This window comes from Mytilus edulis, chromosome 7 (genome assembly GCF_963676685.1).
Source record: "Mytilus edulis chromosome 7, xbMytEdul2.2, whole genome shotgun sequence".
NCBI classification, from domain to species: Eukaryota; Metazoa; Mollusca; class Bivalvia; order Mytilida; family Mytilidae; genus Mytilus; species Mytilus edulis.
In genome coordinates, this window is record NC_092350.1 from 11,759,701 (window position 1) to 11,777,986 (window position 18,286).

At 33.6% G+C, this 18,286-nt stretch overlaps 1 protein-coding gene across 1 annotated transcript; it reads right to left on the bottom strand.

Annotated features, from left to right (window-relative positions):
• Positions 1-1,650: 1,650 nt before the first annotated feature.
• On the bottom strand, positions 1,651-18,282 carry LOC139529945 (prenylcysteine oxidase 1-like). Its single transcript, XM_071325942.1, has 5 exons — positions 18,141-18,282; positions 14,995-15,201; positions 6,038-6,215; positions 3,423-3,631; positions 1,651-2,729 (listed from the first exon to the last, which is right to left on the bottom strand). Exons 1-5 carry the CDS (start codon positions 18,223-18,225, stop codon positions 1,939-1,941), a joined length of 1,470 nt encoding a protein of 489 aa, XP_071182043.1. The 5' UTR covers positions 18,226-18,282; the 3' UTR covers positions 1,651-1,938.
• Between the last annotated feature and the right edge of the window lie 4 nt (positions 18,283-18,286).

Below are 18,286 nucleotides of genomic sequence, written 5' to 3' on the forward strand. Positions count from 1 at the left end.
ATAAAAAATAAGAAAAGAGAAACATGTATAAATTACATAAATAAACGACAACTACTGTACATCAGATTACATGAATAACTCTACTGATCTAACTAAATAAAAAATGAAAAATTTCAACACATTGCTTATTTTCTTTTAAAAGAGAAACTGCATTCAACTCCCTTAATTGTATCGATTAAAACAAGAAATTGGGACAAATGAAGTATGAAGTGTAAAACGGCATGATTTCATATGAGCAGGTTAAGTGCTTTGTGCTAGCTTTTTGGAACTGTGAGCATTTGCTGATAGGATATTATTTTTTATCATTTTGTTATTCTTGTTGGCTTTTGTGATCTATTATAGCATTGTCAAAGAATAATTGCATTCATCTGAAAGTAGTGTTGGAGCACTTTTTAAAAACCAGCAACCCATGTTTAAGGCAAAATAAGTTAAAAATTAAACAACAACAAAAAAAGTACAATAGGCATAAATAAAAATAAAAAAAATAAAAAAATAAAAACCCAGTACCAATAATATCCTTAAAAGGAGGTTAAACTCCTTGTCAAGTTTGAAATATAGACCAAAAATATCAAACGGACATTCAAACTCATAAGTCATGTAAGTTGATATCATTAAGATGCAAAATTCTTAAATCTTATATTTCACAATTTATATGTTAGATTGTACCCACACATAATAATGGTTTGTAATTTTTCAGACAGCCATATATATACTTTTGGCTAAAAATTGGGTAGACTGACAGACTTGTAGTTTACATCATAACTACATAAAAATACCAAATTTTACAAAAACAATTATGAACACATAAGTACCAACTGTCTACCATTTGTAATCTACAAACACACACTTGCACTGTCATATACAAAGTAAATTTAAAAAAAAGGTCCCAATCAAAAAATTATCTATCTAAAAGCTTAGTCAATGTCAATATATGTAACAAACATCAAAGTCTTCATTATAAAAGTAATGGAGCTTGTTTATTATGTTTATTTAATTCATTGACTTTTAATAATTAACAATTTTAAGAACATGGAATGATTCATATAAAAATTAAACTATTGTTTTCAGAGGGGGGTCTATTTCTATACTAATTATAAGGTATAGAGAGAATGGGTCACTTTTGTGGAATGTCAAATACAATGTATATCAATTGGGTGCAATTTTAACAGAGTAATATAACAATAGACATAATAGATAGATACATTGTATTAAGAGAGGGGCGAAAGATACCAGAAGGAAACTCACAATGCCATGGCTAAAAATGAAAAAAATGTTATTAAATTTCATCTTAACTAACGATGTACTGATCTCCTTATCTTATTAATATGAATGATATCCCATGTCTATAACATCTTACAAAGATGTCACAAATTTTATGCATGATATCCAATATAAAACAAAGATTATTTAAGCTTCAATCTTATTAAAATAAAGATTGTTGTCAATGCTTTGCTTACAAGAATTTGAAAACACTCCATTATACTTTCTGTTTGAACTTCCTTTCAGGATTCTCTGGGGTTGAAGTCATAAAACTTTGCTCAGTGCTCGGAGCACAAAAATCATGCTTGAAACCTGAAATCCAGTATTTTGATTGGTTGATTCTTGAGTCTGAGTACAAAAATCATTCTCGAAAGTTTTATGACCGCAAGCCCTGGTTTTGTTGTAATGACACACACCTTCAAAAGTATGGAAGCAGCTAGACATTTCGTTGGTTGATATAAAATTGATCCGAACAGAAATTAGAACAGAGTGTGTCAGATACTTGTAAGCCATTCATTGACAATTGTTTTTAAAGACTTTTTTCTCCAAATAATCATGAAAATCAAAGAATAAGAAATAATATTTAATTAGATTGTAAAAAAGTCTATCTAATAACTTAATGCATATGATTGATTGGAAAGATTAATAAATGACTAAATGAGTATCATTAATAGTTTCCTATAACTCTGTTTTATCTGCAGCTCCTTTAATATCAAAAGGTTCGTCTATTTTATCTAGGTTACCAGTCCAATGGTGGTGTGCTAGTAAGGCCACATTTTTGGCAGAGAGGACACTCATTTCCATCGCTGATGCCGCTAGTTCTATAGCATTAACATAATATATCTTATCATGTAATACAAAGGGAGGTAAACTGTCTGCTTTAAAATCATATTCTGGATAAGATCGCCAAAATACCATACGTAAATCGTCTTCACTATTAAAATAAGTCTTAACTTTCTCTTTATCCAGAGGTGTATTGGTAAAAACTTTATACACAGAAGTACCATCTACATCATTAACAGATTTTTGTTTACCAATTGAATTAAAATGAATTTTATCACTTCCTGTGAGTAATTCCGTAGGAAAGTCATCGGGAGAATTCAAACCAAAGTATGTAGCATTTGGACTACCTTTAATCATGGTAGTTGTCAGTACATGATATTTGTGTGGAAAGTTTTTAATCTCTGTTGTGAATCCTTCAAACTTGATAGAGTTTATATCAGGATGTAACGGTTTAGCTACTACTAAGATATCATATTCACGAGTTTTTATTTCATTCGCAGAAGCACAATTTTTACATTTGTAATCAATTTCATACAATGGTGGATCTTCCTCAACCAATCTGACAACTTTTACTTCACCTTCTATAACATTAGCTTTGGCATGTTTGACCAAAAGTTCTGGTACCTTTTTGTTTCCACCTTTAACTGACCAGAGTCCATCGTCAACACCAGCCATAGACACAACTCCTGGATTATAAAGAAAACATTGAGATAAAGAAAACAACAACTCAAATGACCAGTGGTGTTAACCTGGTATAATTTAAGGTAGAAGTCATTTGTAGGTAAACTTTTCTTATGAATAAAATTAGACATGCAAGGCTCTGTGTTGAAGACCTATAATGGTTTTCATTTATAAATTGTGAATTGGATGGAGAGCTGTCTCATTGACACTCGTACCAGATCTTCTTATATCTATATAATATTGCATAAACTGAAAGGTTTGAAGGTTTTTAAATGATTTATTAAAGGTGATCATAAAAAGAAGATGTGGTATGATTGACAATGATCATTCATTTTCTTATACATGTTATAGAGAATTCCACATTTGTGACACATACATATATCTTGTAATGTTGAGACATTTTTAATTGAGATTTATTGTGATAAACATGATAAATGGAGATAATCCCAATGCAAAGATATAATTAAATACCTGATACTTGTCTTAGTAAATATTAAGTATAAATTACATTGCAAGTCCAGAATTTTCTAATAAGACTGATAAATTTGTTTGTATTTGTAATAAAGACATTTGTCATGTGATCATCAATTATATGGGAGTTGTTCTACTCTTTGAAAAGCCATTCAGAAATAATTGAGTAAATGGTAGGTCAGTCCTTACTGCTATAATTTAGTAGCTCAGAAATACTATATATTTACCAACAAATGCTGGTACGTCTGTGGTCTGTCCATAATTAGTCCTCAGGGCACCCATTACCATTTCATTGATAAACTTGTCAGAGTAACCTTCTTTTTTCATGAGATCTTTGATGGTGATAGACAGATAATCAACAAACTTTGGATTCATGGCTGCCAGTAAATCTGTAACAGAGGTATAGGCATGCCCACCTGCCTGTATGTCATAAATTCTGAAATATAAAGATTTGATTTAAAAAGTGTAAGCATATATACTCTAATAGACCACTTTCGAGTTCATCCGTCACCGGAAAAAACTCGTCAATTATACGCGCCTTTATGACGTCATTTACCAGATAGAGGGGGTCGCCTGTATCCCTGCACTATTTACGTTCATCAAGCGTCTTGGTGATCGTCATTGTGCAGGATAAACTAGAAATAATGGTTGTTCTGTAGGTACTTAATGACAATTCCCTAATGACATCAATGCTGATTGTCAATTTTGAAAATTCAATTTGTCGTATACTTCGTACAATATAGAATTATAGTTTTCCAACCACTCGCTCAACATTGGAATGGAAGTGACGACGCCCCTAAACGCACAAATGACGTTCACTAAAACCAGAGTTTTTGACGGAAATGCATCGAACTCGAAAGTTGTCTATTGGTGTCAAGGTCAAGATACAGTTTAGTATGAAATTTGAAGTTATCTCCCCTACTTCTAAAATGTTATAAATTTAATTTCAGGTCACATCTGATTGAAGAGTTAAAGGACTGCCATTCTTATGCAAAGAAAATGTACACACAGGACAGCATTTTAAACTCTTATATAATTATCAAAGGACTTAATCCATCTCTTTTTGAGTGGCATTAAATATTATCTTCCTCTTCTAATGTGATGGTCCGTAAACTGGTAAAGCCATAAGATCCCTTTTTTTAGTTCTTATCTTGATTAAGCATACAATATATATGAAATTATAGTTCAAACTACCAATACCAGAAGTTGATCAATATTTTTGCTACAATTTGAATGACTCTAAAACTTCTGTATGCATTGCACTTTCATGAACTTATTCCCACTTTCAAACATCATCTTCAGTTTAAACTGCAATATCTTAAGTTATCAATTGGAGATAATAGGCACCAAAAAGGCTGCAACATAGAAAAGATAGCCTTAAATATTGTAGAAGCACATCTTTTTTTTGTGTGTTTTATTTGCTGGTACATGTACGGTTCCTACAATTTGTAATGAAATGGTATAATTACTCTGTAATGATCTTCACCCATATAATTCTTTCTTCATCATGTTCATGTCCAATGAAATGAATGGACAGGGCATAGCTAGAATGAACTGATGTGCAAGCAACTATCGGCGAGCGGAGCAATGCGAAAAAATTTTGGGACCCTTTTATGCAGTATTTTTTTTTTTTGGTTTTCGGTCATAGGACGGTTAAAAGAGGACCTACATGTAGAAAGGACTTATAAACAATTTATGAATGAAAAACTATTAATTAATCTTCTGAATAGAGTAAATCGTGGTAAATTAAATTATTCAAAATTGTCCAAAATCTGCTCTTCGGGTCCAGGCAGAAACGAACTTCTCTATTAATTTGTCAATATTAACACTGAATTCCCGATGAATATGCAGTAATGCTAGCGATGATAACCTGTCTTTGTTCATTGTTGATCGTACATTTGTTTTCAACAGACGTAGTACCTTGATATATCTCCACGGTAGCACTCGCGAGGTGTTATAAATTGGCGTACGTGTTCGCCATCGAGCGACCTCCCAATTGAATTCGTCAAAATTACATGCCATGTCAGTTTTGTATGTCTCAGACAAAGTTGAGATTTCTTCGTTTGTCATATTTCCAACAACACAAGGAAGCAGATACGGCGCAAAGAAGGAATTTTCTAATAATACCAGACGCGACTCCACTCTCCATGCAGTTTCAGTCATTATCATATGGTCTATGAACGCAAAAAATAATGAGACTTTCCAATACTGTTTTGGCGTGTTTGCAGGGTGTTTAAACACGGGTCTTGTTCTCTGTCGAACACATCGCCTCGGGTTCTGATAAATCTAATGCCGATTGGTACAACTCATTCCAAACAGATAAACCGTACTCAGTAAAATGTACATGTCTTAGACTGAGTATAACAAATTCATACTATGGTAAAAGATACAAGTTACTGTCCGATTTTGTCATGTTCTCCAATAAAACTTTTATTTTGCAACCAAATGCAGTTATTAAATGACATTTCATCAATTAAAAAAAGTGACAACATATGTGTTTCCTTTAAACATTTAATTTATATTTTTATATGGCAATATTTTTTTTTGCATGCCGAATCGATGTGCACGCAACTGCGTGTTAGCGTATAGGCAGCTCCGCGCCTGATGGATAAAATAAGAAATTTGCATATTAAAGTATAATGTAAAATTTGTACACAAAGTTAAGATTCTTGTGGTTTGTTATGTCTATGCAACTGAAGGCCTCCAAAGCTCCAATGCAAACAAAATATGAAGGTAAGTTGTTTAATGGCTTTTAAATGTCCACTTGCTATGGATGTAATAATGCAAACAATCCTCTTTAGATTTTCAGTTGAAATTAGATCTATCTGTATGTGAATCTTACTTCATAAAGTCATTCATCAATTCAGTCTGTACCCAGTTTTGTATATTATATATATCCATTCCATATCTCCATAGTAACTGTGCCATGGCAACGACCTTGTATTTACTGGTCTTGACAACCACCTCCTCTCCTTTCCATATCCCTAATGTACCTCCGGCATGTGATATCTGGTCAAGACCTATACAATAACATAAATAGGCATGTGATATCTGGTCAAGACCTATACAATAACATAAATAGGCATGTGATATCTGGTCAAGACCTATACAATAACATAAATAGGCATGTGATATCTGGTCAAGACCTATACAATAACATAAATAGGCATGTGATATCTGGTCCAGTCCTATACAATAACATAAATAGGCATGTGATATCTGGTTAAGACCTATGCAATAACATAAACAGGCATGTGATATCTGGTTAAGACCTATGCAATAACATAAACAGGCATGTGATATCTGGTTAAGACCTATGCAATAACATAAACAGGCATGTGATATCTGGTTAAGACCTATGCAATAACATAAACAGGCATGTGATATCTGGTTAAGACCTATGCAATAACATAAACAGGCATGTGATATCTGGTCCAGTCCTATACAATAACATAAACAGGCATGTGATATCTGGTCAAGACCTATACAATAACATAAACAGGCATGTGATATCTGGTTAAGACCTATACAATAACATAAACAGGCATGTGATATCTGGTTAAGACCTATACAATAACATAAACAGGCATGTGATATCTGGTTAAGACCTATGCAATAACATAAACAGGCATGTGATATCTGGTCCAGTCCTATACAATAACATAAATAGGCATGTGATATCTGGTCAAGACCTATACAATAACATAAATAGGCATGTGATATCTGGTCCAGTCCTATACAATAACATAAATAGGCATGCTGAAAACAAATCTTAGGTATGCTATAACAGTCAAGGGTCTAACTTAAATAAGTTATTAGAGAAAAATAACAAACATTTCTTTATTGCGGGTTACAATATCAAAATACTGGAATAACATATGCATGTTACATGTTTCAAGGGGACAATATACATGTACAAACTTTATTTTGTTAAATTTTTCACAAGTTCTATTGATATTATATAATTTTCTTTATGTATACTAAACTTTGCAAATACAGCAGTTCATAGTTAACCAATCATGCATATTACACCTATGTTATTACAGAAAATATATTTCTGCAATAACCAAAGGGTGTTATTACAGCTTCTCTACATCTCTTTAACAGGTCGAGAACTCTAGATTTCTTTACGTCAGAATATATTTGCATAGTAATTTCCCAAACACAAGGCCAATACGGCCTTGAAAAACTGACCAATCGACTCAATGAGCTACAATGCATTGTGGGCTACTACGAGTTTACTACAACCGAAAAACACGTGGAATTAGTGGAAGAACTGTCAACTAATATAGTGTCTGGGATTCTCAAAATGTATGTTTTTGTTCTGGGAATGTGATTATTGTAAAATATATAAGATAATCTTGAATTTGCATGCTCAGAATAAAAAAGTATTGTTTACGGGCTTCACTATTCGACTTATTTTTTCGCCTTGTTTAAAAAGTTGTTGAACAGGTTTTGTCCATTGTTATTCATTGTACCTGTTCAATAATTTTACGACCTGAAACAGTGAAATTTCAGATGAAATGACCACTGTTCACTATGAAATTTTTGTTCTCTTTTAAACCTGTATAATGTCATTCCAAAATCATTTCTGCCTAGAAAAACACGAAAAATTTTCATTGAAACACTTCTTTCTGTACTGGATGTGTAAAATTTATCAGGACCTGAACTGAAAGTAAGAACATCATAATATGCATTATGCTAAAAATAAGTGCTATGAAAGCGGCAGGGCGGATCCAGCATTTCAAAAAGGGGGATCCTAATCCAGGACAAATTAAAGAACCATAGTGAGCACGCTCACATACCCCACGTCCCCACATTGTCATTGGAGAAATTAAATAAGTATAAGAAAACAAAATTGTAGAAGAAAAAATATTGAATAATAATTTCCTGTCAATATACATAGTATGTCCTTATTATCTACAAAAATTTCATGAAATTCTGTTGTGTGTTTTCAGAGGAGTTGAGATGACAAACTGTTGCAGAAGTACATTGAAGTAAATAAGTTCAAAGGGGCATAACTCCTATTAAAAAATTGAACCATAATTTCCTGTTGATATGCACATCTACATAGTATGTCCTTATTATCTACAAAGTTTCATGAAATTCTGTTGTGTGGTTTGAGAGGAGTTGTGATGACAAACTGTTGCAGTAGTACATTAAAGTAAATAAGTTCAAAGGGGCGTAACTCCTAGAAAAAAAATTGAATTGCAATTTCCCGTCGATATGCACAACTACATAGTATGTCCTTATTATCTGAAAAGGTTTCGTGAAATTCTGTTGTGTGGTTTGAGAGGAGTTGTGATGACAAACTGTTGCAGTAATACATTAAAGTAAATAAGTTCAAAGGGGCGTAACTCCTAGAAAAAAAATTGAATCGCAATTTCCCGTCGATATGCACAACTACATAGTATGTCCTTATTATCTGAAAAGGTTTGGTGAAATTCTGTTGTGTGGTTTGAGAGGAGTTGCGATGACAAACTGTTGCAGTAGTACATTAAAGTAAATAAGTTCAAAGGGGCGTAACTCCTAGAAAAAAAATTGAATTGCAATTTCCCGTCGATATGCACAACTACATAGTATGTCCTTATTATCTGAAAAGGTTTCGTGAAATTCTGTTGTGTGGTTTGAGAGGAAATGCGATGACAAACTGTTGCAGTAGTACATTAAAGTAAATAAGTTCAAAGGGGCGTAACTCCTAGAAAAAAAATTGAATTGCAATTTCCCGTCGATATGCACAACTACATAGTATGTCCTTATTATCTGAAAAGGTTTCGTGAAATTCTGTTGTGTGGTTTGAGAGGAGTTGTGATGACAAACTGTTGCAGTAATACATTAAAGTAAATAAGTTCAAAGGGGCGTAACTCCTAGAAAAAAAATTGAATCGCAATTTCCTGTCGATATGCACAACTACATAGTATGTCCTTATTATCTGAAAAGGTTTGGTGAAATTCTGTTGTGTGGTTTGAGAGGAGTTGCGATGACAAACTGTTGCAGTAGTACATTAAAGTAAATAAGTTCAAAGGGGCGTAACTCCTAGAAAAAAAATTGAATCGTAATTTCCCGTCGATATGCACAACTACATAGTATGTCCTTATTATCTGAAAAGGTTTCGTGAAATTCTGTTGTGTGGTTTGAGAGGAGATGCGATGACAAACTGTTGCAGTAGTACATTAAAGTAAATAAGTTCAAAGGGGCGTAACTCCTAGAAAAAAAATTGAATCGTAATTTCCCGTCGATATGCACAACTACATAGTATGTCCTTATTATCTGAAAAGGTTTCGTGAAATTCTGTTGTGTGGTTTGAGAGGAGATGCGATGACAAACTGTTGCAGTAGTACATTAAAGTAAATAAGTTCAAAGGGGCGTAACTCCTAGAAAAAAAATTGAATCGCAATTTCCCGTCGATATGCACAACTACATAGTATGTCCTTATTATCTGAAAAGGTTTCGTGAAATTCTGTTGTGTGGTTTGAGAGGAGTTGTGATGACAAACTGTTGCAGTAATACATTAAAGTAAATAAGTTCAAAGGGGCGTAACTCCTAGAAAAAAAACTGAATCGCAATTTCCTGTCGATATGCACAACTACATAGTATGTCCTTATTATCTGAAAAGGTTTGGTGAAATTCTGTTGTGTGGTTTGAGAGGAGTTGCGATGACAAACTGTTGCAGTAGTACATTAAAGTAAATAAGTTCAAAGGGGCGTAACTCCTAGAAAAAAAATTGAATTGCAATTTCCCGTCAATATGCACAACTACATAGTATGTCCTTATTATCTGAAAAGGTTTCGTGAAATTCTGTTGTGTGGTTTGAGAGGAGATGCGATGACAAACTGTTGCAGTAGTACATTAAAGTAAATAAGTTCAAAGGGGCGTAACTCCTAGAAAAAAAATTGAATCGCAATTTCCCGTCGATATGCACAACTACATAGTATGTCCTTATTATCTGAAAAGGTTTCGTGAAATTCTGTTGTGTGGTTTGAGAGGAGTTGCGATGACAAGAAACAGGACTGACGGACTGACGGACGGACTGACGGACGGACGGACAGACAGGTCAAAAACATTATACCCTCCGCAACTTTGTTGCGTGGGGTATAAAAAGGGGGGTTCCAACTACATGTCCCAATTCAAATGCAATGATTCCCCCCCCCCCCCCCCCTTTGGATCCGCCACTGAGCGGGTACGGTATATAGCTTAATACATTTTATATAGCTTCATCCATCGATAAAGTCCGATATTTGCTAATTAGATCACAAAATATACCTTAGAGGTTTTTTATCGTTCGGCTGCTGTCATGTTAACGTATATGAAATATCTCCAATATTTAAAGCCTCTGAATCACATTTGGTGCCATATTATATTATTATTTTTATTCAAAAACGTGCTTTGTATATAAAATAAGAAAATGAGGTATGAGTGCCAAATGAGACATCTTTTATTGCTGACTATGCGATATTGGCTTTGCTTATTGTTGAAGGCCATACGGTGAACTATAAATGTTAATTTCTGTGTCATTTTGGTCTCTTGTGGACAGTTGTCCCATTGGCAATCATATCACATCTTCTTTTTTATATTATATCCAACGCTGCAATTTTCACAAAACATATCAAATTTTCCACCTCGTCGCACATACATATAAGGATAACATCATTACAGCTTATTTCCTAATGCATGTAGAGCAAAACTTTGGTTAGCTTGCTTGCTTTGTTTGTATATTGTACAATCATATTAGGATAACAACAAATTAAATTCAAATATAATATATACAAGTTAAACTATGACTATATATATTGTTTAAACAACTATACACACAAAGCAAGCAAGCCAACCAAAGTTTTACTTTGCAAGCATTAGGAAATCAGCTGTAATGATTTTATTCAATTTGGCGAATGTCCGAGGCCGTTAAAAAACGAAAACAAAATGAAACTACAGTTGCTAACTTCACTACCTTCAAAACAAAGGGAACAGTTTGGAAGTCTCTTCGTCTTTTTAACAAACACAAAATTCAAGGATCACACATTTGCCTTTAATCATCTATACGGAAATTGCTGTAATCCTGAATATTAGCACCGGCTGTTATCGACGGCTTACTTTACACTAGTAAGTTTGTGTCATGGGTAATTGTGTTTTTCGCTGTTGTTTCGTTGCTGTCTGGTGGGCGAATACATGAAATCTCCGTGCCATCATCAAACATATTAATGGCTATATATCCGGTAATTCAAACCCTTTTTTCTTCGCATAGAAACAACTCTTCGTTAATCTGAGCAGGGAAGGATTACTTTGTACCACAAACTATAAATGAGGATACACAAAATGAAAAACTAAGCGAAATTGTGAATCCCGCATTGCACGAAAAAATGTGTTGTATTTCAATAAATAACACGTGTTCTCGTGTTCTCATGCCTGTAATAACTAAACCTTGTTATTACAGCTTAATTTTCCCTCAAAGGCCTTGTCTCATTGATTTACTATGGTTGATCAAAATTGTATTAATGGAATTAGAAAATTAGTTACATGTATCAAGGTAATATATTAATCTACTGCGCAAAGTTTCAACAATTCCCAAGTGCCCACAAAAGATAAAATATTTATGATATGTTTAACTGATAACAAACATATGTTACTACAGATTAAGGAAAAAAGAGTAGACAACTTATAAAAGTACCTGTAATAACACATGCATGTTATTTTTCTCTTATAACTTATTTAAGTAAGACCCTTGACTGTATAATGTAGATGAAATTTTTTTTGAAAATGTCAAGAAATGCTATCCAACCTGTGCACATTTCATGTATTTATTGAGACAAAATAACAAGAGGCTCTCAAGAGCCTGTGTCGCTCACCTGTTACCTTATTTACTGATGTTGGCCATCTTGGTTGGTAGGTGGGGTCATTAGACATTTTTTTTAAATAGATACCCTAGAAATGATTGTGGCCGAGTTTTGTTCAATTTGGCCCATAGTTTTAGAAAAGAACATTTTTTTACAAGTTACAACTAAAGGCTCTAAAGAGCCTGTGTCGCTCACCTTGGTCTATGTGAATATTAAACAAAGGAAGCAGATGGATTCATGACAAAATTGTGTTTTGGTGATGGTGATGTGTTTGTACGTCTTACTTTACTGAACATTCTTGCTGCTTACAGTTATCTCTATCTATAATGAACTTGGCCCAGTAGTTTCAGGGGAAAATGTAAGTAAAAATTTACAAATTTTATAAAAATTATCAAAAATTGACTATAAAGGACAATAACTCCCTAGGGGGTCAATTGACCATTTCAGTCATTTGACTTATTTGTAAATCTTACTTTGCTGTACATTATTGCTGTTTAAATTTTATCTCTATGTATAATAATATTCAAGATAATAACCCAAAACAGTTGACCTGATTAACAAATTTACTCACGTCAGATTTGCTCTAAATGCTTTGGTTTTTGAGTTATAAGCCAAAAACTGCATTTTACCCCTATGTTCTATTTTTAGCCATGGCGGCCATCTTGGTTGGATGGCCGGTTTACCGGACACATTTTTTTTTAATTTAGATACCCCAAAGATGATTGTGGCCAAGTTTGGATTAATTTGGCCCAGTAGTTTCAGAGGAGAAGATTTTTGTAAAAGATTACTAAGATTTACGAAAAATGGTTAAAAATTTACTATAAAGGGCAATAACTCCTAAAGGGGTCAACTGACCATTTCGGTCATGTTGACATATTTGTAGATCTAACTTTGCTGAACATTATTGCTGTTAACAGTTTATCTCTATCTATAATAATTAAGATAATAACCAAAAACAGCTAAATTTCCTTAAAATTACCAATTCAGGGGCAGCAACCCAACAATCAGTTGTCTGATTCATCTGAAATTTAGGGCAGATAGATTTTGACCTGATAAACAAATTCACACATGTCAGATTTGCTCTAAATGCTTTGGTTTTTCAGTTATAAGCCAAAAACTGCATTTTTTACCCCTTTGTTCTATTTTTAGCCATGGCGGCCATTTTGGTTGGTTGGCTGGGTCACGCCACACATTTTTTAAACTAGATACCCCAAAGATGATTGTGGCCAAGTTTGGATTAATTTGGCCGGTAGTTTCAGAGGAGAAGATTTTTGTAAAAGATTTCTAAGATTTACGAAAAATGGTTAAAAATTTACTATAAAGGGCAATAACTCCTAAAGGGGTCAACTGACCATTTCAGTCATGTTGACTTATTTGTAAATCTAACTTTGCTGAACATTATTGCTGTTTACAGTTTATCTCTATCTATAATAATATTCAAGATAATAACCAAAAGCAGCAAAAATTCCCTAAAATTACCAATTCCGGGGCAGCAACCCAACAAGGGGTTGTCGGATTCATCTGAAAATTTGAGAGCAGAAAGATTTTGACCTGATAAACAATTTAACCCATGTCAGATTTGCTCTAAATGCTTTGGTTTTTGAGTTATAAGCCAAAAACGGCATTTTACCCCTATGTTCTATTTTTAGCCATGGCGGCCATCTTGGTTGGTTGGCCGGGTCACGCCACACATTTTTTAAACAAGATAACCCAATGATGATAGTGGCCAAGTTTGGTTAAATTTGGCCCTGAGTAGCTAAAAATGACGAAAAGTTGTTCAATATTGACTATAAAGGACAATAACTCCATAAGAGGTTCTCTGATGATTTTGGTCATGTTGACTTATTTGTAGATCTTACTTTGCTGAACATTATTGCTGTTTACAGTTTATCTCTATCTATAATAATATTCAAGATAATAACCAAAAACTGAAAAAATTTCCTTAAAATTACCAATTTTAGGGCAGCAACCCAACAACGGGTTGTAGGATTCATCTGAAAAATTGTAAGGGGATAGATCTTCTTCTGATGGACATTTAAATCTTGACATTTAATTTGCCCTAAATGTCTTATTTTCAAAGATATTAAGCAAAAACTGCATTTTTCCACTGTTCTATTTTTAGCCATGTCGGCCATTTTATTCGGTAGGTGGGGTCATCGGACACATTTTTTAAACTATATATCACAACTATGATTGTGGCCAAGTTAGTTTAAATTTGGCCCATTAGTTTCAGAAGATTTTTGAACAAGTTACAAAAAATGACGATAAAGTTGTTAAAATTGACTATAAAGGGCAATTATTCCTTAAGGGGGTTGACTGACAATTTTGGTCATGTTGACTTATTTGTAGGTCTTATTTTGCTGAACATTAATGCTGTGTACAGTTTATCTCTATCTATAATAGTATTCAAGATAATAACCAAAAACTGCAAAATTTCCTTAAAATTACCAAATCAGGGGCAGCAACCAAACAACAGGTTGTCCGATATGTCAAAAAATTTCAGGACAAATAGATCTTGACCTGATTAACAATTTTAACAATGTCAGATTTGCTCTTAATGCTTTGGTTTTAAAGATATAAGCCAAAATATACATTTTACCCCTGTGTTCTATTTTTAGCCATGGTGGCCATCTTGGTTTGATGGCCAGGTCATCGGACACATTTTTTGAACTAGATACACCAAGGATGATTGTAGCCAAGTTTGGTTAAATTTGGCAAAGTAGTTTCAGAGGAGAAGATTTTTGTAAAAGTTTACAGGCGACGGACGCAGGACGACAGACGCCAAATGATGAGAAAAGCTAACTTGACCTTTCAGGTCAGGTGAGCTAAAAATATGGTCAGACTTATATTTCATTTACACTGTTCATTGAAAGGACACTATCTTTTTCCAAAAAGTTACTTTTTTTTTTGTTCAAATAAAGTATTGTCAATGATTGTCAAAATAGATAAATATTTTTGATGAACTAACCTAAAATTTTTGTAAAATTAACCATGTACATATTTTTGGGATGAATGATTGCTCCTCCAACTTCATACTCATGGTCACCAATGGCAACGGTTGCTAGTCTACCACCGACATTGTTTTTCTCATATATATCAATCTTTGCTTCGTCACCAAATAATTCTCTCATAAAATGTGCAGTTGATGTTCCACTGATCCCTGCTCCAATAATACCTAAAAATAAATATATCTGTTTTAAAAGGCAAATGAAAGGAAGAACATGTTGTGGGATGATTGCCAATGAGACAAATCTTAACCAGAATGACCAGAGACTAAATGATGTAGAAGGTTAGCAACTATTGGTCACTATAGAGACTTCAACAATAAGCAATTTGCGACATTGAGGATTGAGGATAAATTCAGTATGTATACATGTACACACCGAGTGTAACGAGTCTCATACTCCAAACAATGTGTTTACTCAAATTTCTAAAGCATGTCCTTTCCACTGTTTTAAAGTATCTTATTCTAGATTTTTTGTCATGGCTCAAAGCAACTTTTTAATGATCTGATTTCTTTGCAATTGTTGTATGTAAAAAAAACGCTGCCATATGTTTTCGTATGAATTAAAAATTGAATCAGTAAACAGACGAAAACATATGACATACAAAATATAAATTTTTGTATATATGACAAAACGATACACTTACTTGACAATCTATAATTTTTTTTACTAATCAATCATTCAACACAATTTTTTTTAAGAAGTGTCTGAAAGTTATTGTTGGGTGTTTATGTGTATGGCGCAATCAGACTTAGGAGTAAATGTCAAAGAGAGTGAATGTGATTTTGCCATTTTTTCAATTATTGCCAATTTTGGACATGTTGGAGGGGATCTCATTGGGGGTTCTGATCCCGGATCCCACATACTGTTTTGTCAGATTCATGTATCCTGCTTACACTATTCACTATTCAATTCTCATTTTTTTGTAATTTCCTGTGTTCCGCTAGACCATTTCCTGTTTCAAGGCACAACAATTTGACTTTTACGTGTCACGCTTAGACCCCAATGAGAACCACTTTGGACAGATACCTATATTCAGAAAAAGCAACCAGTTTTCTAAGACTAAACATTAAATATAAAACAAACACCACTATAATTTGTTGTTTTGAAATTGTGTGTTACGGTTAATTCGATTTAAAAGATAATGCCTAGTCTATAACTTTATTTCATTTAAGTAAAAACATACAACTAAAACAATGGAAAGTGGAAACCATATGGTTACAAGAGCGCAATTATTTGTTTACATTTTACCGGCAGGTTTTTTACCCCAAGATGGTACTCAGAATAGAATCCTATACGGCTTCTGATTGGTTGATACAGGATTGGAATTATATTTAATCGAAAGCTTATCCAATTAGGTTTAAAAATTGCCGAAAATCATATTCACATTTTACGAAGTATAGAAAATATCTTCAATTTCTGCACGTCGGAGCCATTAAAAATATGCCTTTTTCATTAAGCGAAAAAAGTAGACGATTTTTTTCAACTGCATTTTAAGTCAATTTGAGCCGCATGACCCTATATTTTTTTTTGGTTGTAATGCAACACTGGCATTTGTACTAACAGGAACTGCCACCCGTTTTTCCCTAGTTTGTGTAGTCTTCGAGAAAAAAAATACGGAACACTAGTGGTACCCTATGGAAAATGCATTACGAATAATTGCGCTCTTGTAACCTATAGAGAAATGACACTTTTTTTTATTAAGGCTTTGAAAAATATCAAAAATTGTGATTTTGCTCGGAAAAAATGTGAAATTGTGAGAAACGGGGTCAAATGGACTTTTCATCAACGGGAATTCATGCTATAGTCTGTTTCTTATTTGTATTTATTTCTATATCTGAATCTAGGGTGGGCTCGAATGTCGACAAAGTATGAAGAGAATGCAACGTTTTTGTGATATCTACTGTTTCTATCGGAAAAAGCATGTAATTATCTTGAATTTGAAGGTAAATTCTGGTTTTTAACCTTAACGGCCGTGTCTCAGTTGCTGTTCTAGCAAAAAGCTAATTTCGTGAAAATTGGCCAAAAGGGTCCCTAAGCAAATACCAACGATTTAGTTAAATTGCAAAGTAGAAAAATTGATCTTGGCATTGAATATCGTAGTCCAAGAATAGTTTCTCTTGCCAAAGTAGAAATAGTATCATATTTTCAACATTTGGAAAAACTATAGTCTGTTTCAAAAACGTGTTTTTTCAAGAAATGGTTTCATATATAGCCATTCTTCAAAATTCGATGTAGCTTTTCCATATCAAAACGGGTTTGTCGACAATATGATCAGTGCTGGATGACCTTCGAAAAATTAGGCCAAAAAATTACCATTATCTTCATGTCTCTTTGACCAGAACCGTATTTGGTGAAAAAATCAGTTCCAATTTTAGGCCTGATCGGCGGGCAAAAACTAATTCTCCAAATTCAGAGAGTGATCAGATAATGTTTTCAAGATGTGATATCATCTAGATAGACGCCAGCGCGACTTTTGGCGCGAGCGCTTAATTTTCGGAAATTTTTTTCCCTACCGTATAGGTTACAAGAGCGCAATTATTTGTTTACATTTTACCGGCAGGTTTTTTACCCCAAGATGGTACTCAGAATAGAATCCTATACGGCTTCTGATTGGTTGATACAGGATTGGAATTATATTTAATCGAAAGCTTATCCAATTAGGTTTAAAAATTGCCGAAAATCATATTCACATTTTACGAAGTATAGAAAATATCTTCAATTTCTGCACGTCGGAGCCATTAAAAATATGCCTTTTTCATTAAGCGAAAAAAGTAGACGATTTTTTTCAACTGCATTTTAAGTCAATTTGAGCCGCATGACCCTATATTTTTTTTTGGTTGTAATGCAACACTGGCATTTGTACTAACAGGAACTGCCACCCGTTTTTCCCTAGTTTGTGTAGTCTTCGAGAAAAAAAATACGGAACACTAGTGGTACCCTATGGAAAATGCATTACGAATAATTGCGCTCTTGTAACCATATGGTAGAGCTTTTTACAGTTTTTACTCTTATCCAGTTTGAGAAAGTCCCCTTTATAATAGTGTTGAATTTTTCAGCGTATGCATATATCTAAATCTTATGGTCACACGTGTTCCGTTTATATTACCGATTGTTGGTATTTTCTGGACATTGGCATTTTGAATGAAAGCACAAAAGATAACAAAACTGCAAGATAAAAGCCGGCGCATCATCGTCACTGCTCGATATTCACACAGAAGTTGCTTCCCTTTGAGTTAAAGTCCTTTACATATA